The 22,883-nt window shown below is 49.2% G+C and overlaps 1 protein-coding gene across 1 annotated transcript; it reads left to right on the top strand.

The window, feature by feature from the left end:
• Window positions 1–522: 522 nt before the first annotated feature.
• On the top strand, window positions 523–1,041 carry LOC147975356 (uncharacterized). Its single transcript, XM_087520376.1, has 2 exons — window positions 523–701; window positions 804–1,041. Exons 1-2 carry the CDS (start codon window positions 523–525, stop codon window positions 1,039–1,041), a joined length of 417 nt encoding a protein of 138 aa, XP_087376502.1.
• Window positions 1,042–22,883: the final 21,842 nt, after the last annotated feature.

Raw genomic sequence — 22,883 nt, forward strand, 5'->3', positions numbered from 1 at the left:
TCCTGGATTGTATCGCCGCCATGGGGGTCGCTACAGACTATGATCAGATTGGGCTTAAACCCGATCAGAGAGAAATCAAATCTCCGCCGATCACCCTTCAGATACCGGTCGCAGAGGAGCAAAACAACAACTCTTCCTCCATGTTGAAGACGAACTATGTTCGGATTTCCGAGCTCGAAGAGCCGGATACCTGTCTGCGAAATGACACTCCCAGTCCTCTGAACGTAGAGTCGGACGTCGGGCCTGAAAAATCAGCTGACATCCCGGAGCCCGAACTACTAAGCTCGGAAGTTTTTCAAACTTCGGATCCCAAACTGGGTCAGGGTTTGGATGTAAAGCCACCCACCCACCACAAGAAATATTCGCCAAGAAATTCCGACCGTCCGGATATATGCGACCTCATGAACATTCCGACCATAACTTTTAATGCCAATGACGAACCAAAGACTCCGATCAGTCCGGACACTAGTCGCCTTGGTACTCAATCCAATTGTAGATGGCTTTCGGCTCACTAAAGTGCTCATGGACGGTGGCAATGGGCTAAACCTCATTTACGAGGACACACTCAATAAAATGGAAATAGACATGAGCCACATCGAGCAAAGTAATACGACCTTCCAAGGAATTATTCCCAGCTGGGAGGCGCGATGCACGGGGAAAATTACACTTGACGTGGTATTCAGCACGCTGGAGAACTACCGGTCCGAAGAGATAACCTCCCAAGCGGCCCCTTTCAATAGTGGATATCACGCCCTATTGGGGCGAGATGCATTCACACGCTTTCATTCTTTACCTCATTACAGGTACATGAAGCTCAAGATGCCCGGGCCCAATGGTATTATCACTCTCACCAGTGATCCGGACATAGCCCTCCGGGCCGAAAACAAAACTGCATCCCTGGCCCTCAAGGCACTGTCCGAGGCCCTCACGACCGAAGAGTTAATTGCACTACGCTCCACGGTGGATAGGGACGACGTAATTCTTGATATGCGTCCCAAATCCACCTCCTTCAAACCAGCAGACAAAATAGTTAAATTTTAAGTCCACTCGACGGACCCCAAGAAGACAGCTTCCATTGGGGCACAACTGGACCCAACGGTTGACGCCGCACTGCGAACGTTCCTACGTGAGAACTGGGACATATTCGCCTGGCACCCTTCTAATATGTCAGGAATCCCACGCAGGCTGGCCGAACACAGCCTCAATATATTGAAGGGATATAAGCCAGTCAAGCAAACACTACGGCACTTTTCCGAACCTAAATGACAAGCTATGGGGGAGGAGCTAGCCAAATTAATCGAGGCCGGATTCATCAGAGAAATAAAACACCCAGACTGGCTAGCAAACCTGGTGATGGTCCTAAACAAGGACAAATCCTGGCACCTGTGCGTTGATTTCAAAGACCTTAATAAGGCTTGCCCTAAGGATCCCTTCGATCAGATTATTGATGCTAGTGCAGGACACGACTCACTGTGTTTCCTCGACGCATACTCCGGATACCATCAAATCAAAATGAAGGAGTCCGACCAAGACACAACGGCATTCATCACCCCATACGGGCCTTTCTGCTTCAACACTATGCCCTTTGGGCTTAAAAACACCGACGCCACCTACCAACGCATCATGCAAACATGTCTGGAGAAATAAATCGGCAAGACAGTTGCAGCATATGTGGATGACATCGTCATCAAGACTAAGCACGTCGAGTCATTAATAGACGAGCCGCGTCTCACATTCGACAACCTCCGAACATATGACATCAAGCTCAATCCAGAAAAGTGTGTTTTCGGCGTTCCCGCCAGAAAGCTGTCTGGCTTCATAATTTCCAATAGAGGAATTGAGGCAAATCCAGCCAAAATCCGAGCTTTGTCACAATTGGCTACACCAAAAGACCTTAAACAGGTCCAAAAACTAGCCGGATGCGTGGCAGCTTTAAGCCGCTTTATCTCCAGACTAGGACAAAAAGCATTGCCACTTTATCGACTTCTCCGACGTACCGACCACTTCGAGTGGACAGAAGCGGCAACGGCCGGACTAGAGGAAATAAAGGCTCTTTTAGCAAGCAACCCAATCCTGGCCGGGCCAAACATCAGCGAACCATTGTTATTATACATCTCTGCAACACACCAGGTGGTGAGCACAATGCTCGTTTGTAAGGTAATCTTTACACATCCCATGTAATATAATAATAAAGGGGAGAGAACATAGTTGGCTTACAATCGCCACGTCAATCAAGGTACATAAATAAGATTACATCATTCAAAACACTCATGGCCCGACTACGGCACCAAAATAAAAGATAACCCAACATGCGACATGGTCCCGATCACCCCCAACTGGGCACCACTACTGATCATCAGGAAAGGAAACATAATAACGTTGAGAGTCCTCATCGAACTCCCACTTGATCTCGAGCGCGTCACCTGGAGCGGAATCATCAGGCCCTGCATCTGGTGTAATAGTAATCTGTGAGCCACAGGGACTCAGCAATCTCGCACCCTCGCGATCAATACTATTTAAGCTTATAGGTAAGCCAAGGTAAGAATATATGTGGAGCTGCAGCAAGCGGCTAGCATAATATGGTGGCTATCCTATTCGCAAAAGAGAGCGAGAAGAGGAGGCAAAGCGCGAGCGAGAAACTAGAGAGTAACCTGCGCAAGCATTACTCCAACAACATGTCCACTTCCCGGACTCCGCGGAGAAGAGGCCATCACGGTAACACACTCAGTTGATTCATTTTAGTTAAGTTAAGGTTCAAGTTATCTACAACCGGACATTAACAAATTCCCATCTGCCCATAACCGCGGGCACGGCTTTCGAAAGTTCAAATCCCTGCAGGGGAGTCCCAACTTAGCCCATGACAAGCTCTCATGGTCAACAAAGGAATAGACCTCCTCCCTAGACATTCCGATCATACTCGGTATCTCGGTTCTTCAAGACACTTCGACAGGTTAAAACAAGACCAGCAACACTGCCCGAATGTGCCGACAAATCCCGATAGGAGCTGCACACATCTCGTTCTCAGGGCACACTCAGATAGGTCAAGCTACGAGTAAAACCAACCCTCGAGTTTCCCCGAGGTGGCCCCGCAGGCTGCCCTGTTCGGACCAACACTCAGAGGAGCACTGGCCCGGGGGGGGGGTTTAAATAAGATGACCCTCGGACTCCGGAAACCCAAGGGAAAAGAGGCTAGGTGGCAAAGGGTAAAACCAAGGTTGGGCATTGCTGGAAAACCTTTAATCAAGGCGAACTATCAAGGGGTTCCCATTATAACCCAACCGCGTAAGGAACGCAAAATCCAGGAACATAACACCGATATGACGGAAACTAGGGCGGCAAGAGTGGAACAAAACACTAGGCGAGAGGCCGATCCTTCCACCCTTTACCAAGTATATAGATGCATTAAGATAACATAGAGATATAATGATATCCCAACAGGTAAATAAATGTTCCAACAAGGAACGGCCTCCAATCTTCACCTGCAACTAGCAACGCTATAAGAGGGGCTGAGCAAAGCGGTAACATAACCAATCAACGGTTTGCTAGGACATGGTGGGTTAGAGGTTTAACATGGCAATATGGGAGGCTTTAAAGAAAGTGGTAGGCATCGTAGCATTGGCATAGCAAAAGAGCGAGCAATCTAGCATAGCAAAGATAGTATTGATTTCGAGGGTATGATCATCTTGCCTGCACAGTTGTCAGAGTTGACTGGATCCTCGAAAGCAAACTCAACGGGCTCCTCGTTAACGAACTCATCTCCCGGCTCTACCCAAACAAGACAAACAAGCAACAAGGACACAATCAACCACGTGCAAAGCTCAAACAACATGATGCAAGGATGATAAGCTATGCGGGGTGCGATGCGGGATGCATATGCAAGATCTGACAAGGAATGCATGAACCTGGCCTCAACATGGAAATACAAGTGTGCCACTGGAAAGATGAGATGAAATCGCTTGAAAACAATATAAATAACGTCAGAATCGGAGTTACGGTTTGGAAATGGCAAGCAAAACAAATATGACACCGGTCTGCGATTTGCAGCAAGTAGCTATCTAAATGCAATGAGATGAACATGCTACAGCACCCAAACATGACAACAAAATACATGGCAGGGATGCACTCAAGATGCTTAACAAAAGTCTAGCACTGAGCTACGGCCAAATCATGCATTCACAGGTTCAAACAAGCATGGCAAAAATGCATATGGCAAACATATCTCAGACTTGGTGAAATTAACACTTGTCTGGAATTTCAGATCAGGTAGCCCTCTTCGGAGCAACAAAACTACATGCTACAGGACCTGAACATGGAAAAGTAAAGCATGGCATGGAGACTCTCAAAGAGCTTAACAAAAGTCCCTTAGTGACCTTGAGCCAAAAGGGATCACAAAATACAATTGCAAGCATGTGAACATGGCAAAAACATAATCAGTTCTCAGACTTGGTGAAAACTGGCACATGCTGAAACAGATATCAAGTAGGCATGTTTATGAGCTCGATGCACTCACTACGGAGCAAGACATGAAAAGCTAAGCGTACATCTCTCAAGAATACACAAAATGCAAGCTAGACTTTGCAAGAACAATAGCCTAGCATGCACGGGTCAACTACAACATCATCGGCAAAATTGCAAACAAGTTGACAATCTGCCCAGATTCACAAAGTAGCAAAAGTAGAGCTCGATTGACTCAAGCTAGGGTGCTCCAAAATTGCAAACAAAGACATGGATGGATAGAGAACTACAAGATTAACAAAACATCCTTACTGATCATCCTCAAAAGAGGCACGGATCACTCGGTAACAACATGAACATATGGCCAGGTGAAATAAACAGCCTAAGGACTTAGTGGAATTGCTAAGTCCCTGAAATCAGCACTACCAATTGCCTCACTTCGCAAGCTTGCACTAGTCACCACACACATCACAAAAATACATGGGTTGCACCTCTAGAAAGATGACAAAACCCTTAACAAAACATATGTAGAGCTCATGGGCATATCATGCACACAATAATCATGGCAAAAATGACAAATATGCCAATGGAGTAACACATCTGACAATTATCTCAAGTAGCCCTCTTCTAACAGCATTTCGGGCATCAAGGTGAACTTAAATGAAAATAATGCAATGGAATGAAATGATGTACTCTCTGAGCCGAACATTTTGATATGCTATATGCCAAAAATGGAGCTACGGATGCGGAGATCTAGCATGATGAAGATGGGCACATGGATTAGGGTTTCGGGAGAAAGTCAACCCTCAAACGAATCTAGATCCAGATCCGGACGGCGCGGGAACCGAGGATCACCGGAACAGTGCTCGCCGGACTTGGAGCTTGCCGGAGTCGACGAGGAGGATGGCGGAGGGCGGCGGGGTCAGATCCCGGCGAGAGGAGGGCGGAGCGGCGACGGCGGTCGCCGGACTTGGCGGCGGCTTGGACGATGGGCCGGCGCGTCGGGCGGCTCGCGGCGGCCGGCGTCGAAGCCCGCGGCGGCGGCGGAGGTGGCCGGTGACGGGGCGGCGAGGGGCTCCGGCCACCGGGCGGCGGGGCAGCCGGGCGCGGGCGCGGAGGAGCTCGGGCAGCGGGGGCCGGCCTTGGGCCCCGGCGGGCCCGCGCGGGATGGCGGCGCGGTGATGCGGTCCTGGGACACGTGGCAGCGCCTCAGTGGCTGCGGACGGCGGCGGCGTTTGTCCTGGCCGGGACGGACATTGTCCGGCGGCGCGCGAGGTGGAAATTTAGGGTTTCGGAGAGGGGGATCCGCGAATTTGAAGGAGGGGGTCTATAAATAGGCATAGGAGGAGCTAGGGGAGTCCAAATGAGGTGCGGTTTTCGGCCACGCGATCGTGATCGAACGCTCTAGATGATGGAGCAGGGTTAGGTGGGTTTTTGGGCCAAATTGGGGGGGTGTTGGGCTGCAACACACACGAGGCCTTTTGGTCCCTCGGTTAACCGTTGGAGTATCGAACGAAGTCCAAATGATACGAAACTTGACAGGCGGTCTACCGATAGTAAACCAAGGCCGCTTGGCAAGTCTCGGTCCAATCCGGAAATGTTTAAACCCCACACACAAAAGAAAGCTAGAAATGACCACCGGAGGAGAACGAAGCGCCGGAATGCAAAACGGACAACGGGGAAAATGCTCGAATGCATGAGATTAACACGTATGCAAATGCAATGCACATGATGACATGATATGAGATGCATGACAACAACAACACACGGAGAACAAAACCTGAACCCGAGAAAATAAAATAACTTAACGCCGGAAACGACAAGAGTTGGAGTACAAATTGGGAAAGTCATATCCGGGGTGTTACAACACTCCACCACTACGAAAGGATCTCGACCCGAGATCTAGGACTAAAAGAACGCCGGGTACTCAGAACGGAGGTGATCCTCGCGTTCCCAGGTAGCTTCACGGTCGGAATGGTGTAACCACTTGACTTTGAGTAATTTGATTGACTTATTGCGAGTCTTGCGTTCAGTATCTTCAAGAATAGCAACGGGGTGCTCACGATAGGAAAGATCTTCTTGGAGCTCAAAAGAGGGCTACCTGATCTGAAATTCCAGACAAGTGTTAATTTCTCTAAGTCTGAAATCTGTTTCCAGATGCATTTTTGCCATGCTTGTTTGAACCTGTGAATGCATGATTTGGCCGTAGCTCAGTGCTAGACTTTTGTTAAGCATCTTGAGTGCATCCCTGCCATGTATTTTGTTGTCATGTTTGAGTGTTGTAGCATCTTCATCTCTTTGCATTTAGATGGCTACTTGCTGTAAATCGCAGACCGGTGTCATATTTGTTTTGCTTGCCATTTCCAAACCGTAACTCCGATTCCGACGTTCTTTATATCGTTTTCAAGCAATTTCATCTCATCTTTCTAGTGGCACACTTGGACTTCCAAGTTGAGGCCAGGTTCCTGCATTCCTTGTCACATCTTGCATATGCATCCCACATCGCATCCCGCATAGCTTATCATCCTTGCATCATGTTGTTTGATCCTTGCACGTGGTTGATTGTGTCCTTGTTGCTTGTTTGTCTTGTTTGGTAGAGCCGGGAGACGAGTTTGCTAATGAGAAGCCCGTTGAGTTTGCTTTCGAGGATCCAGTCAACTCTGACAACTTTGCAGGCAAGATGATCATACCCTCGAAATCACTACTATCTTTGCTATGCTAGATTGCTCGCTCTTTTGCTATGCCAATGCTATGATGCCTACCACTTGCTTTCAAGCCTCCCAAATTGCCATGTCAAACCTCTAACCCACCATGTCCTAGCAAACCGTTGATTGGCTATGTTACCGCTTTGCTCAGCCCCTCTTATAGCGTTGCTAGTTGGAGGTGAAGATTGGAGGTCGTTCCTTGTTGGAACTTTTATTTACTTGTTGGGATATCATTATATTACCTTGTTATCTTAATGCATCTATATACTTGGTAAAGGGTGGAAGGCTCGGCCCCTCGCCTAGTGTTTTGTTCCACTCTTGCCGCCCTAGTTTCCGTCATATCGGTGTTATGTTCCCGGATTTTGCGTTCCTTACGCGGTTGGGTTATAATGGGAACCCCTTGATAGTTCGCCTTGATTAAAGCTTTTCCAGCAATGCCCAACCTTGGTTTTACCATTTGCCACCTAGCCTCTTTTTCCCTTGGGTTTCCGGAGCCCGAGGGTCATCTTATTTTAACCCCCCCCCCGGGCCAGTGCTCCTCTGAGTGTTGGTCCGAACCGGGCAGCCTGCGGGGCCACCTCGGGGAAACTCGAGGGTTGGTTTTACTCGTAGCTTGACCTATCTGAGTGTGCCCTGAGAAAGAGATATGTGCAGCTCCTATCAGGATTTGTCGGCACATTCGGGCGGTGTTGCTGGTCTTGTTTTAACCTGTCGAAGTGTCTTGAAGAACCGAGGTACCGAGTCTGATCGGAACGTCTCGGGAGGTCTATTCCTTCATTGACCATGAGAGCTTGTCATGGGCTAAGTTGGGACTCCCCTGCAGGGATTTGAACTTTCGAAAGCCGTGCCCACGGTTATGGGCAGATGGGAATTTGTTAATGTCCGGTTGTAGATAACTTGAACCTTAACTTAATTAAAATGAATCAACTGAGTGTGTTACCGTGATGGCCACTTCTCGGCGGAGTCCGGGAAGTGGACACGGTGTTGGAGTAATGTTTGCGCAGGTTGTTTCTCTAGTTTCTCTCTCGTGCTTTGCCTCCTCTTCTCGCTCTCGCTTGCCAAAAGGATAGCCACCATATTTGCTAGTCGCTTGCTGCAGCTCCACGTATTTACCTTGCCTTACCTATAAGTTTAAATAGTCCTGATCGCGAGGGTGCGAGATTGCTGAGTCCCTGTGGCTCACAGATTACTATTACACCAGATGCAGGGCCTGATGATTCCGCTCCAGGTGACGCACTCGAGCTCAAGTGGGAGTTCGACGAGGACTCTCAGCGATACTATGTTTCCTTTCCTGATGATCAGTAGTGGTGCCCAGTTGGGGGTGATCGGGACCGTGTCGCATGTTGGGTTATCTTTTATTTTGGCGCCGTAGTCGGGCCATGAGTGTTTGGATGATGTAATGTTATTTATGTACCTTGATTGACGTGGCGAGTGTAAGCCAACTATGTTATCTCCCCTTTATTATTATATTACATGGGTTGTTGTAAGGATTACCTTACTTGCGACATATGCCTTCAATGCAATTATGTCTCTAAGTCGTGCCTCGACACGTGGGAGCTATAGTCGCATCGAGGGTGTTACAAGTTGGTATCAGAGCCTTCCCCGACCTTAGGAGCCCCATTGCTTGATCATTTTTAGCGGCCGAGTTGTGTCTGGAAAAATGTTTTGAGTCATTTAGGAATTATATATCGGAGAGTTAGGAATTCTTTTTACTTCCCAGTCTCCTCATCGCTCTGGTAAGGCATCCTGACGTAGAGTTTTGACTCTTCTCTTCTCAAATTTCACTAAAAAAAATTTAGGATCACGCGGGTATCTTGGAATCGTTCCGATGGTTTTATGATGAGAACATTGTCTTGGTGCCTCCTGTCAGGGGTTTTGTGGAAGTGTCCCGGGGAGTTGAGCTCTAAGGTGTTGTCGTCATAATTTTATCGTTGCAGTTCTGGAATACCTGAGTTTAGTACGCCGACATCGAAAATCTCTTTTATGCAGTTCGTTGGTGAGATAACCTCGACACCACCCAGTACCGGGGCGCTAGTTCGGGAGTATCGCCATAACTTGTATAACGGATGCTTTTCGAAGGTTGAGGTAGATGGTTTCCGAAGTTTTTTCTCGGTTATGTGTTGAAGGATGGATACAGCTGGATGTAGGATTTGCTAGATTTGGGTGAGATATTATGCTTCCCCTGTATCCCCAACACCTGATTGCATAACCGGAAAAGTTCGGGAGTTTCATAGGTGGGAATTCTTGTAGCTCTAGTTCTTCTTCCACGGATATTGGTTTGAGATTGGGATTTCTTACCGATTATTCGTTCTTGATCCGTACCTTGTTGATTTATTTCTCTACCTTAATTCTACGTGGCTTCTCAATTTATGGACATGTGACCATTTCAAGAGGAATGCATCCGTTCATTTTGTTTGGATGTGAAGACTATATGTTGCAATTTTCATTCCGTTGGATTCAGCTTCAATATTTGTCTATCAATGTGCTAATTGATGTCAACCTCTTCAGGATGGCTCCTCCAACGCGCACGACTCCGAATCCTGATCCGCCACCACCTCCACCTCCTCCGGAGGCATGGCAAGCTATGATGGCCGCAACCAATGCAAACACACAGTTGATCATGCAAATTCTTCAAGAGCGCAATCAAGGCAACCAAGGGAACCAAGGCAACAATCAGAATCACTCTGCTACACTCAACCAGTTCCTTGCTAACAGGCCTAAGACTTTCAGCAATTGTGTTGAGGCAACCGATGCTGACGATTGGCTTGTGGATCTGTGCAAGCATTTCGAGTGCAGTAACGTCAGGCCTGAGGACTTTGTCAAGTTCGCTTCCTTCCAACTCAAAGATCAAGCTGCATAATGGTTCCAGCAGTACAAGGACTCCAGAGGTGGACGTGTTATCACTTGGGATGAATTCCGTCAAGATTTCAGAGCTCACCATATCCCTCAGAGCGTGGTTGAAAGCAAGCGTGAGGAATTCCGCAATCTGAAGCAAGGCTCTTTGTCTGTCTATGACTACAACAAGTTGTTCCAGAAGCTCGCCCGCTTTGCCAAGCAGGACGTCCCAGATGAGAAGAGCATGATATACCAGTTCAGGGGTGGTCTCAGAGAAGAAATTCAGCTCTCTCTTGTTCTCTTTGAGCCCTTGAGGTACGATGAGTTCTACAACATGGCATTGAAGCAAGATGCTGCTCAATTGAGGTGTGATGCTTCCAAGAAGCGAGTCAGAGATGTTACTCCTTCTTCCTCTACTCAAGTGGCAAAGCAGCAGAAGTATTGGCTTCCTCCTCCTCCGTCCCGTCAGCCGTATCAGCAGAAGAGCAAAGGTGGCAGTGGATCTTCCCACCCACCCAACCCTGGCTTTCAGAACAAGACTTTGTCTCAAACTCCAAGATCGAGTGCTCCGTATCACCGTCCGCTTTTAGAGGTCACGTGCAACAAGTGCCAACAGAAGGGTCACTATGCCAACAAGTGTTTCAACCAGAGGCGTCTTCCTCCTCCACCTCCTGTCAGATCGGCAAGTACAGCTGTGGTCAAGCTTAACCCCAAGCACGTCAAGTACGTTTGGTCTCCGGAGTGTGACATTGCTTTCAACACTTTGAAAGAGAAATTGATCACTGCTCCAGTTATGACTCCGCCTGATGAATCCAAGCCGTACGAGGTCTTTTGTGATGCCTCTCTCCAAGGTCTTGGTGCAGTATTGATGCAAGAGAAGAGAGTTGTTGCTTATACCTCTCGCCAATTGAAGCCCAATGAGAAGAACTACCCCACTCATGATCTCGAGTTGGCGGCAGTTGTGCATGCTCTTTTGACTTGGAGACATCTTCTATTGGGAAGAAAAGTGGACATTTTCACTGATCACAAGAGTCTCAAGTACATCTTCACTCAGCCTAATCTCAACCTCAGGCAAACTCGATGGGTAGAAATGATTCAATAGTATAATCCGAGTATCGAGTATACGCCAGGCAAGGCCAATGTGATTGCTGACGCACTGAGCAGAAAGGCTTACTACAACAGTCTGATTCTCAAGCCTTATCAACCCGAGCTTTGTGAAGCTTTCCGCAAACTTAATATGCAAGTTGTTCCTCAAGGTTTCCTCGCCAACCTTCAAGTCTCTCCTACCTTGGAAGATCATATTCGCAAAGCCCAGCTTCTTGATGCTATGGTGGAAAAGGTGAAGATTGGGATTGCCAAGAGTCAACCCAAGTACAAGTGCTACCGCCTTGATGACAAGGACACTCTCTTCTTCGAGGATCGTATTGTTGTACCCAAAGGTGACCTTCGTAAAGTGATCATGAACGAGGCTCACAATTCTCTCCTCTCCATCCACCCTGGGAGCACGAAGATGTATCAGGACCTAAAGCAGGCTTATTGGTGGACTCGAATGTAGCGCGAGATTGCTCAATTCATGAATGAATGTGATGTCTGCAGAAGAGTGAAGGCAGAACATCAAAGGCCAGCTGGTCTCCTCCAACCTCTTGCCATTCCAGAATGGAAGTTTGACCACATTGAGATGGACTTCGTGACTGGGTTTCCAAAGTCCAAACGTGGCAATGATGCTATATTCGTTGTCATCGACAAACTCACCAAAGTGGCTCACTTTCTGCCTATCAAAGAGTCGATCACTGCAGCTCAATTGGCGGAACTCTATACCTCTCGGATTGTTTCTCTGCACGGTATTCCTCAAGTGATCTCTTCAGACCGTGGCAGCATCTTTACCTCCAAGTTTTGGGATTCTTTTTAGAAGGCCATGGGCACGAACATCCGCTTCAGCACAGCTTTCCATCCTCAAACTAGCGGTCAAGTCGAGCGTGTGAACCAGATTCTTGAAGATATGCTCAGGGCTTGTGTGATCTCCTTGGCATGAAGTGGGAGGATTGTTTTCCTTATGCTGACTTCTCCTACAACACTAGTAGAAAACAGGGCTATGGTCCAGGCCGGCTCAGCCCATTAGTCCCGGGCGCACTACCAAGTGCTTCACTTCGCAAGCTTGCACTAGTCACCACACACATCACAAAAATACATGGGTTGCACCTCTGGAAAGATGACAAAACCCTTAACAAAACATATGTAGAGCTCATGGGCATATCATGCACACAATAATCATGGCAAAAATGACAAATATGCAAATGGAGTAACAGATTTGACAATTATCTCAAGTAGCCCTCTTCTAACAGCATTTCGGGCATCAAGATGAACTCAAATGAAAATGATGCAAGGAATGAAATGATGTACTCTCTGAGACGAACATTTTGATATCCTATATGCCAAAAGCGGAGCTACAGATGCGGAGATATAGCATGATGAAGATGGGCACATGGATTAGGGTTTTGGTAGAAAGTCAACCCTCAAACGAATCTAGATCCAGATCCGGACGGCGCGGGAACCGAGGATCGTCGGAATAGTTCTCGCCGGACTTGGAGCTTTCCGGAGTCGACGAGGAGGACGGCGGAGGGCGGCGGGGTCGGATCCCGGCGAGAGGAGGGCGGAGCAGCGACGGCGGTCGCCGGACTTGGCGGCGGCTTGGACGACGGGGCGGCGCGTCGGGCGGCTCGCGGCGGCCGGCGTCGAAGCCCGCGGCGGCAGCGGAGGTGGCCGGTGACGGGGCGGCGAGGGGCTCCGTCCACCGGGCGGCAGGGCAGCCGGGCGCGGGCGTGGAGGAGCTCGGGCCGCGGGGGCCGGCCTTGGGCTCCGGCGGGCCCGCGCGGGATGGCGGCGCGGTGATGCGGTCCCGGGACACGTGGCAGTGCCTCAGTGGCTTCGGACGGCGGCGGCGTTTGTCCGGGCCGGGACGGACATTGTCCAGCGGCGCGCGAGGTGGAAATTTAGGGTTTCGGAGAGGGGGATCTGCGAATTTGAAGGAGGGGGTCTATAAATAGGCATAGGAGGAGCTAGGAGAGTCCAAATGAGGTGCGGTTTTCGGCCACGCAATCGTGATCGAATGCTCTAGATGATGGAGCAGGGTTTGGTGGGTTTTTGGGCCAAATTGGGGTGGTGTTGGGCTGCAACACACACGAGGCCTTTTGGTCCCTCGGTTAACCGTTGGAGTATCAAATGAAGTCCAAATGATACGAAACTTGACAGGCGGTCTACTGGTAGTAAACCAAGGCCGCTTGGCAAGTCTCGGTCCAATCCGGAAATGTTTAAACCCCACACACGAAAGAAAGCTAGAAATGACCACCGGAGGAGAACGAAGCGCCGGAATGCAAAACGGACAACGGGGAAAATGCTCGAATGCATGAGATGAACACGTATGAAAATGCAATGCACATGATGACATGATATGAGATGCATGACAACGACAACAACACACGGAGACAAAAACCAGAACCCGAGAAAATAAAATAACTTAACGCCGGAAACGGCAAGAGTTGGAGTACAAATTGGGAAAGTCATATCCGGGGTGTTACATCGTCGTTGAACGAAAGGAGGATGGACACAAGTTCCCACTTCAGAAACCGGTATACTACGTATCCACCGTCCTCACACCATGCAAATCCCGGTACCCTCATTACCAAAAGATAGCATACGCGGTCTTCATGGCATCTCAGAAGCTATGGCACTACTTCCAAGAGTATTCGATTATGGTGGCTTCCGAAGTACCACTCAATGATATAATAAATAACCGCGATGCTACGGGTCAGATTGCCAAGTGGGCTATTGAGCTCCTACCATTCGACATAACATACAAACCACGCCGGGCCATTAAATCCCATGTATTGGCCGACTTCATCACCGAATGGACAGAGGCCGAACTCCCTAAAGACTATGACACATATTCCAACTGGGTCATGTACTTCGATGGCTCTAAAATGCTGGCCGGTTTAGGAGCAGGCGTTGTTTTAACGTCCCCCACTGGAGACATAGTCCAGTACATACTCCAAATATTGTACACAGACTCCAACAATGCAGCCGAATACGAGGCCTTATTGTATGGTCTTCGGATGGCTACCCCCATGGTCATACAACGCTTGGAGGTGCACGGGGATTCAAATCTCGCAATATTCCAAATAAATGGAGATTACGACACCAAGGATCCAAAGATGGCGGCCTATTGTAACGCCGTACTCAAAATATCAGCTCGGTTCGAGGGACTCGAGTTTCATCATGTGGCTCGAGAAAGCAATCAAGCGGCGGATGTCCTTGCTTGCATGGGCGTCAAGCGTGACCCCGTCCCACCTAACATCTTTTTGGAAAGGCTCTTCAAGCCATCTGTGGTGTGGCAGGATGAGAGCGGCAACACTAGTCCTGATCCGATTATACCCCCAGATTCCGAACACAATGCCGATATCATCGGGGGCTCAGCCACTGAAATAACACCATCGGCCTATCTAATAATGACAGTAATTACCCCATGGACCGAACCATTCTTGGCCTACCTTAATAGGCGAGAGCTCCCTGAGGACCAGAGTGAGGCTCCCTGCATTGTTGAGCGCTCGAAAGCCTACAAGGTCCATGACGGAGAGCTATACAAGAAAAGTGCTATCGGAGTCCTTCAAAGATGTATCTCCGAAGAAGAAGGACAGAAGCTCCTGGCTGAAAACCATGCTGGTCACGGCGGTCACCACGAAGTGGCTCAGGCCCTTGTAAGTAAGGCCTTCCATACATGTTTCTTTTTGCCAACGGCCTGAGGAGATAAACAGTACCTGTCCAATGTTGTGTCAGATGCCAGCTCTTCGCCAATCAGTGCCATATGCCACCTACTGCTCTACAAAGAATCCCCATTACTTAGCCTTTTGCGGTCTGGGGGCTTGATATGGTAGGACCCCTCAAAGGAGGCAGCCATAAGAAAAAATACCTGCTAGTCATGGTAGTGGATAGAGGCCAACCCAGTGAAAACGGATGAAGCTGGACCGGTGATAGACTTTATATCCGGTGTCGTGCACCATTATGGTGTCCCACACAGCATCATCACCGACAAAGGCTCCAATTTCATAGCTGATGAAGTGAAATCCTGGTGTGCTAAACTGGGCATTAAACTCGATTAAGCCTCGGTCAATCATCCACAAACAAACTGTCAAGTCGAACAAGCTAATGGTCTTATTATGAGTGGCATTAAGCCTAGAGTATTGCGGTCGTTGAAAGAATCAGCCAGGCACTGGGTTGAGGAGCTCGACTCCGTACTCTGGGGGCTGCGGACCACGCCCAATCACACCACCGGATACACACCATTCTTGATGGTGTACGGTGCAGAGGCCATTTTGCCCTGCGCATCATTCATGACTCACCTCGAGTGTGGATGTATGAAGAAAGAGAGGCCTAGCTCGATCGACAGGACAGTCTAGATGCCCTGTAGGAGGAGCGTGACGTTGCAAAGGCATGTTCTACATTTTATCAACAACAGGCTCGCAGACACCAAAGCAGAGAAGTGTGGGGCAAGACCTATAATGTTGGTGAACTCGTTCTATGCTTGTCAGAAAAGAAAAAGTGACAAACTAAACCCAAGTGGGAGGGTCCCTTCATCATAGATGAGGTTCTCACTGGAGGAGCGTACCGCCTACGAGATGCATCTGACAATCGCCTAGACTCGAACCCGTGGAATGCCGCAAGACTTCGAAGATTCTACGCCTAGAGCCATACTCTTTGTTCGTCTTCTTCTCCCTTTGTTTTCATTTTTACCCTCTTTAATTTTTCTCTAGCTCTTTAGCTCTTGTGCGGCCAGACCGCACACCTATGATGTATGCATCCTTAAATGTATACACTCATAATACCTGGGGGCTTCTTTTACAGAAGCTTATTATTATTTTCCGAGCATCAAGCTCAACACATATGTGTCCTCTTCCACATATGTCCCTTTTTTTCGCCACTATATGCATTGTTATGACTGAAGTTTTTGCCAAGCTGGGTTGCCTGGCTCCTCTGCTTATGCCCTACATTCCCGTTTGTTCGGCTAGGGCATAAAGAGAGCACCTCTGCGCTTGTTATAGCCGGGTCATCCGGACTTGTACCTCAGACTGGGTGAAGCCGAAAGCTAGCATTCTTAAGGGAATATTCAGTCGGCAAACTAAAGACGTTTTACCTTCATCACACCATGAACCCCCAGATGTTATGTATACTGCGATTTTTTAATCACAGTTCAGACATGCATACTAACAAATATCCTCCCAGGGAAAGGAACCCTTAAGAGAACTATTCTCCCTGGAAGATGTTTCTTACAATCAACATGTAATATAACATAGCTAGCCAGATACAACTTGTCTATTCAAGCAACTATGACCCCTACCCCTGGTTTCCACGCATAACCCGGTCTATGTTACCGAGCGGGTATTCGGAAACACTCCGCACCTTCAGGTCCAGAGGTCAAAGCAAAAAGGTCTGCCATGACAATCATTTTATAATCCGGCTAGGGACAAATTTGTCAAATGAAGTACATAGTCACTTGGACTCAAAAATTCTTCCTCTATGCCGTCTAACAGACTGTCTAGCTTACAATCCTGTTGGGAATACTTGGCGGCTATCTTTACTTGGTCATATACCAGACTAACTAGAATTTTTTTTCCATTTGACCCCCGAGGTCCGACCCGGGCCATATGATTCAGATCAAGCTTGGTGTACCATGTTTTTACCATGGCCCAGGCCTCTCGCGCACCTTCTTGGCAGGCCGATATCTTCCATAATCGGAAGCACCGCCGAGCTCCCTAGAATGTCTTCACAAGCTCCTCCATACTTCTTGGAGGAGAGGCGGATGGCCACAAAGGTTTGGCAATGCTCCGCATTGCTTGCCGAGCTCGCCTGTGCAGCTGGGACAACTCTTGCAGCAGGTTGCCTTGAGAGCCGGACATTTCCTCTTCGGGACAGCCAGTTAGCATACCTGGAGACATCAATCTGTTAGATCATTTCTTTGCTGAATTACATAAAGGTAAGGTCAAAAGCATAATGAATATGCCACCTCATAGCCTCTTATTCTCCTTTACGGCATCAACCAGCTAGGATCGTGCATCTTTTAGCTCTTCGCCCATCAGGATGTTGGAATCTTGCAGCTTGTTCTTGTTGTCCATGAACCGCGTCAGCACACGTTCGCCTGCTGCCTGTTGCCTTTTGGCCTCCTGTTCACCCGCCTGGGCGACTTTCAGTTTCTCTTTCAGTTGATCTACCAATCCTGTCAGCGGATACACAACAGTATTAATATTACTGGTATATGATTATCCTTTTTCTGGATGGAGGGAAACATAACCAGGCGGTGCCTCCTTGGATTTTTCCAATTCATCGATAGCCGTAGCTAGCAGAGTCCGACACTCTTCCAGCTCTTGAGACAACAGGTTGTTCTTATCTGTAAGTTCCTGATTATACAATGATCCTTAAATCACTTGTATCAACTGCTTCAAGTCTCGAGGGCTACTGGTATATGATTACAAAGGCTGTACAAATGCGTACTTACCCGCATATCTTTCAAATGCTGGTCTGTGGCTCTGGTAAGCCCATCCCGGGCAGCTCGGATATATGCATCAGCCGAGTTGAAGGCATTAAATGCCTCTTTCGAAAAACCGGGGTCGCGAAGAGCGACCCTCTGGCGCTGATGATTCATGGCTCTCTCCACTTCAGAGTTCGTGACGGACATATCATCTGAATCCTCTACAAGGACAATCCGGCGTCACTCCCGTGTCAGCCCCCGTCCTTAGGGCAGGGTCTAGAATCTGACTAGTGGAGGCGCGACCAGCTGGATCCCCGGATGTCGGTGTACAAAAGTAGGGGCTCTTCTTTTGACCCCTTTACTTGTGCACGGGCAGTCAGAGCCGTGCGCCATAGCCACACTTAGTAGGGAAGAGGAGGGAAGCCAGAGAGAAGCCAAAACACGAGGCAACCAAGGCAACGCCAAGACCAAAAACGCAGGAGAGCAAGAGGGCAAGGTGGACTCCCTCGGCAAGATCCTTGCCGAGGCAGCCTCCGCAGCCCCGGCAAGAGCCTTGCCGGGGCAACTTGCCCGATGCCAGCGGAGTGAGCCATCCTTGAGCTCACAGGCTCCAACCGAACCAACTACATTGGAACCAAGGCACAGAAGGCGCCTCTGTGGTGGCATGCAAATCTTCGTCAAGATCATAAACATGTGAGATCGGATGAGGACCAGAAGATGGCGACACTCGGCAGGATCCTAGCCAAGGAAATCCACAAGACCCCCGGCAAGACCCTTGCCGGGGGCGACTGCAATGCTACAGCAGCACCCTTGCCGGGCCCCCGGCAAAACCCTTGCCGAGAGCATAAGCAGGGCCACTGCCAGGCCTACGCCAGCCAAGACTCCACCATCGTCCCCAAGCAGCTGCTAGCTCAAGCAGCTGGGAAGGCACCCGCGTGGCGACGGGCGGCCTCTACACCGACTCAACAAGCACCTGTGTGGCGGCATGCGACCCTTCATGAAGGCTCCACTACCACGCCAGCCCAGCAGCAAGCCAACTTGGCGCCATGATGCCTCATCAGCATGGACGCATGTCGAGGCCAGGCGAGGCGGCGACAGCTGGGACGTGCTTCCCTAGTGTCCCCGATAAAGCAAGGAGGGCACGTCGGCAGTGCATTAAGTGCGTTTTTCCGACGGTCCCAGAGGATAGGCTTGTCGATTATAGACCTTTCCACCTCCTGTGTGCCACTGTGCCAACCCCTTTTGGGATTCAGATCTTTTGGGCAAAGTTGCACCCCGTGGCTAGCTCAAGAACACAAGAACACTCTCAAATACATCCACCAAAGTAGGACTAGGGTATTACGCATCTTTGCGGCCTGAACCTGGGTAAACGATCCGTGTGCTTCCTGTCAGTCCCGCTCTTTGCGCAACTTCTCGCCCGCCGACCGTAGAAGGGGTCACAGAGACCCCATAGGTGTTGTTTCCGCCGACATCTCTGGCGCGCCAGGTAGGGGGCGCAGTTGCGAGAATCTGGTCTGATCGGGGCACCGACTTCATCGTCGCCGTTGTTCCAAGGAAGAAGACGACCGAGCTTGGCGGCACCATCTGCGGATGCGGTGGATGCCCGTGCAACGACAAAAAAGCTAAGTCATGCGAACTTTAAGCAATTTCTTTATATATATATGGTTATTATCCTCGAAGGTCCTGCCCTATGTAAGGAAAACCGGCACGCAAAGGGGCCCTTCCGCAATTGGCAAGGCCCTTGTTCTGTTTCAAGTCTGCTCAACAGCTCAAGCGGCCGCGTCGAGAGTGGCGGGGTAGCCTTCCGCAATTGGCAACGCTCTCGATTCTGACTCGAGTCAAGCTCGGCAGTTCGAGCGGTCACGTTAAGAGCGGTAAGGTGGTTCGCCTGGCAGCAAGCGCACCCGACAGGCTATTGGTGATCCGTCCCCAAGGTGCCGCCCTAGGTTTACGCGTCGGTGAGCCTACCCGGTTAACGTAGGGCAGACATACAAGGGAAGATCAAACAGGAAAATAACATGCATTGTATCAAAAATACTGCAGAGTTATATTGCATCAATTGTTGATGCGGTTCTAGCTAAAGATATAAATTGTCTTGGCCCTAAACCTGCAGCGGAAATGAGAAATGGGGTGCCTAATCCCGGCGCTGGCCCTCCACCCTCTCGATTCCGCTGATGCGGCTGATGATGGGCTTGATACGCTCCTTGAGCGTCGCGAGGTCTGCATCCTCCGGAAAGCTCTCCAGCGCGGCATCGAAGTCGAGGTTGGGGTTCCAGTGCGCCACCTTGGTGAGAACCTTGGTTATGGCGCCCCGGCAAAGCATCCGGGCCTCATCAGCCAGGGAGGCCGCCCGATTGGAGTGGAACTGCTCCAGGGCCCCGAGGACGCCCTGGAAGAAGATGGTTAGCTTGGCATTGGGGCTCGCGTTGCACTCCGGGGTATACCTCACATTTGTGTGACACCCCAAAATTTTGGCCTTGTTTTAATACATTAAAATTTTGCTAGGAAATTAAAACTTTTATTTTCTGGGCTCCCTTTTGATTTTTGAACCATTTTCTCCCTTGTTATTATGGAGTTTTTCCCCAAAGTGAAAACCTTTCAAATATGTTATTGGACTTGTTTAACCTCTCAAGAAAAACTTTTCTTTTATCAGTATAACTAATTACATAATTAATTTGCTTGATCTTTATTTTATTGAAAAATGGTTTTTCAAGGTTATATGGCCATATTTGGACTACAACCATTTGATAAATTCACTTAAAATTCCAACCAAAATTTGGAGATGTCAAGTGATGTTTTTAAATCACTTTTATACAAAAATATCTTTTATTCATGAAATATTTTGAGCTCTGCATCAATTTTTCCTTCTCTGATCCAGAGTGCAATTTTGCACTACAACCCATCTAAATATTTCTTTCTAGCCTCCACCAAAATTATGGGATGTTGGTAGTAGCATATGATTCAACTTTATGCAAAAACCCAGTGATGTTATTTGAAAATTTTGAGTGAATCAACCTCATTTTCATTCTGGTCCAGCCTTGTGATTTCTACTGCAACCCTATTTATATTTGCTCCAGTAACCTTATGCCTTCTCCTACTTGTAGACAGCCCTACCAAACCCCTCAGTCCAGGAGCATGCACCCATTGGCATATTTTTGGTTCATGAAATAATGCCATTCACATCCTGTCCAGATTTGAAGTTCTGCAAAACTTGCACTATCAAGTTTGTGCTTTCCACCAACTAACCTCACAACCCTCTTATGCATCCAAAGAGACTCCACTCTGGAAGATTTGGCCACTCCAAGAAATGCCTAAGTGCCCTTGGCATTTTGTCAAACACCTTACGGGCATGATCTGTTTTGACATGAATTTTGGCATTGCACTGTGAGCTTGCACCTTTGATCAAACCAACTTGTCCACTAGGCTCCCAGTTACTCCTAACCTAGATCTGCTAAATGCCAGCCTCACCCAAGCTCAGTAGCATGCTCTGGCATTACGTCGAGCACGTCCCGTGCATGCCCGGAGCGCGAGCAGAGCACATGTTTTGCACGTGCCGCGCCCGAGCCAACGCGTCGCGCCCCTAGCTTCCCCCACTGCAGAACCACGCCACGCACGTCCCTCCTCACCGCTTCACGCCAAGCCGCCCCTCGCCACGCCCCGGCAGGCCAAGAGCTAGCCGCCGCAGTCGCCCGATAGCCTCTGCACTGGTCGGCGCCGCCCGAGCCACTCCCGCTCGCCAGCTCACCCCTGGAGCAGTGCCCGCTCGTCCGCTAGCTCCTGTCGTCATCCCCAGCCACGCCATGTTGCCTGCAAGCTACAGAATGGCGGTCACCGGCGACCTTATCCACGGCCGCCGCAGAACCGCCTTGGCTCACCCATTTAAGGAGCCCCGAGCTCATCTCCGCACGCAGGCAGTCCCAAGCCATCTCCCGAGGACCCCCATTGGCAGCCAATCGATCTGGGGAGGTCTCCTTCCCCACCTCCGGCAACCGCAGCCGCCGCCACTGCCCCGGCCATTTCGGCACCACCAGGGCCTCCCACTCTCCGTTCTCTTCACCAGGAACTCTCTCTTCCTCCCGTGAACCCATCCCCCTACTCGATTTTGATCGGGAACCACCGTAGCCCCAAACACACTTTGCTCCCGAAGCTCCCTCCGCTGCGAAGCTCACCCCCGACGACTCCGTCCACCCCCGAGACCGTAGCAACCACCGACGGGACCGCCTCGACCCCCCTGAGCCCGTGGATGGCTTCGGTTTCTCGAACGGTGCCGCCGTTCGCTGGCGAGCAACGCCGGAACCTCGCCCCGCTCGGACAAAGGAGGAAGAAGGAGGCGTGGCGACTGGTCAAACCTGACCAGTGGGCCCCCTAGACCCACTGTCAGTGACCCTGTACCTATCCACGTGGGTTAAGTGAAGGCGTAATCCACCCCAGTACGTTTCCCCCGCTCCGAAAGCATATTCCCCTCTGAAACGTTTTCTTTTCTGTTTTATTTTAAATAACAGATTTGACCAGAACTTTGACTATCTATAACTTTTTGAATATAACTCCAAATGAATTGATTCTTTTTCCTACATCTCTCAAATTCTGTCTAGTTTATTTTAAGATTTATTTGAAAATTTTCCAAACAACTTTTTTGTACTGTTTTTGAAATATGTGTTATTTGCATATTTTTGAAAATAGGATTTTGGAAGAGAAGAAAACTTTCAAAGTTTTGGAGAACACCCCACCTCTCCATACCTTTAAGGCAAGCATTCTGAACCCCGGAATAATATTTTTGGTGTGTTAGTTGACACGTTTATAACACCACCTTATATCGGAGAACTTGTTATTTCATGTGATATGATCATTTGCATGAATGCATATTTGTGAATTTCCTTGCTGTTGGAAATGAATATACTTGTGATGGTAATCATCCTCATGTGCCTTGCATGCATGCCGGAAAGAAATCCGGGAAAGCCTCTGCCTTGGGTAGGCGTGAGCTTATCGCCGGTCTTCGCCAGGACGGTTATGTCCGGTATGGCATGGTAAGGTATATTGAGTGGTGATTTTGTTGGTTGAAATATATTTGTTATACATGTCATGCAGGGAATTTATAAACCTCCTGAGTCGACCGTAGATCGAGTCTTGTTCCAGTAACCCCCATACTTGTTTTGTACTACCACTTGTCCCTGCCGCAGGTAGGGTACAGTTCAGTAAGTCGTTAACCCCTTTCAAGCACACACCGTACAGAGAGGCCATGGTGGAAGATACCGGTTGTAGCCGGTAGGCAGGCCACCTGGTCCGGGGGCATGGGTGTTTCCAGTTGGGACCGAGAGGGGAGGCCACCCCATAGAGTGCACGATATAAATTTGATCCCATGCTACGCGAGGTTG

Source organism: Triticum urartu, chromosome 4A (assembly GCF_056163025.1).
Source record: "Triticum urartu cultivar PI428250 chromosome 4A, HENAU_Tu73, whole genome shotgun sequence".
NCBI classification, from domain to species: Eukaryota; Viridiplantae; Streptophyta; class Magnoliopsida; order Poales; family Poaceae; genus Triticum; species Triticum urartu.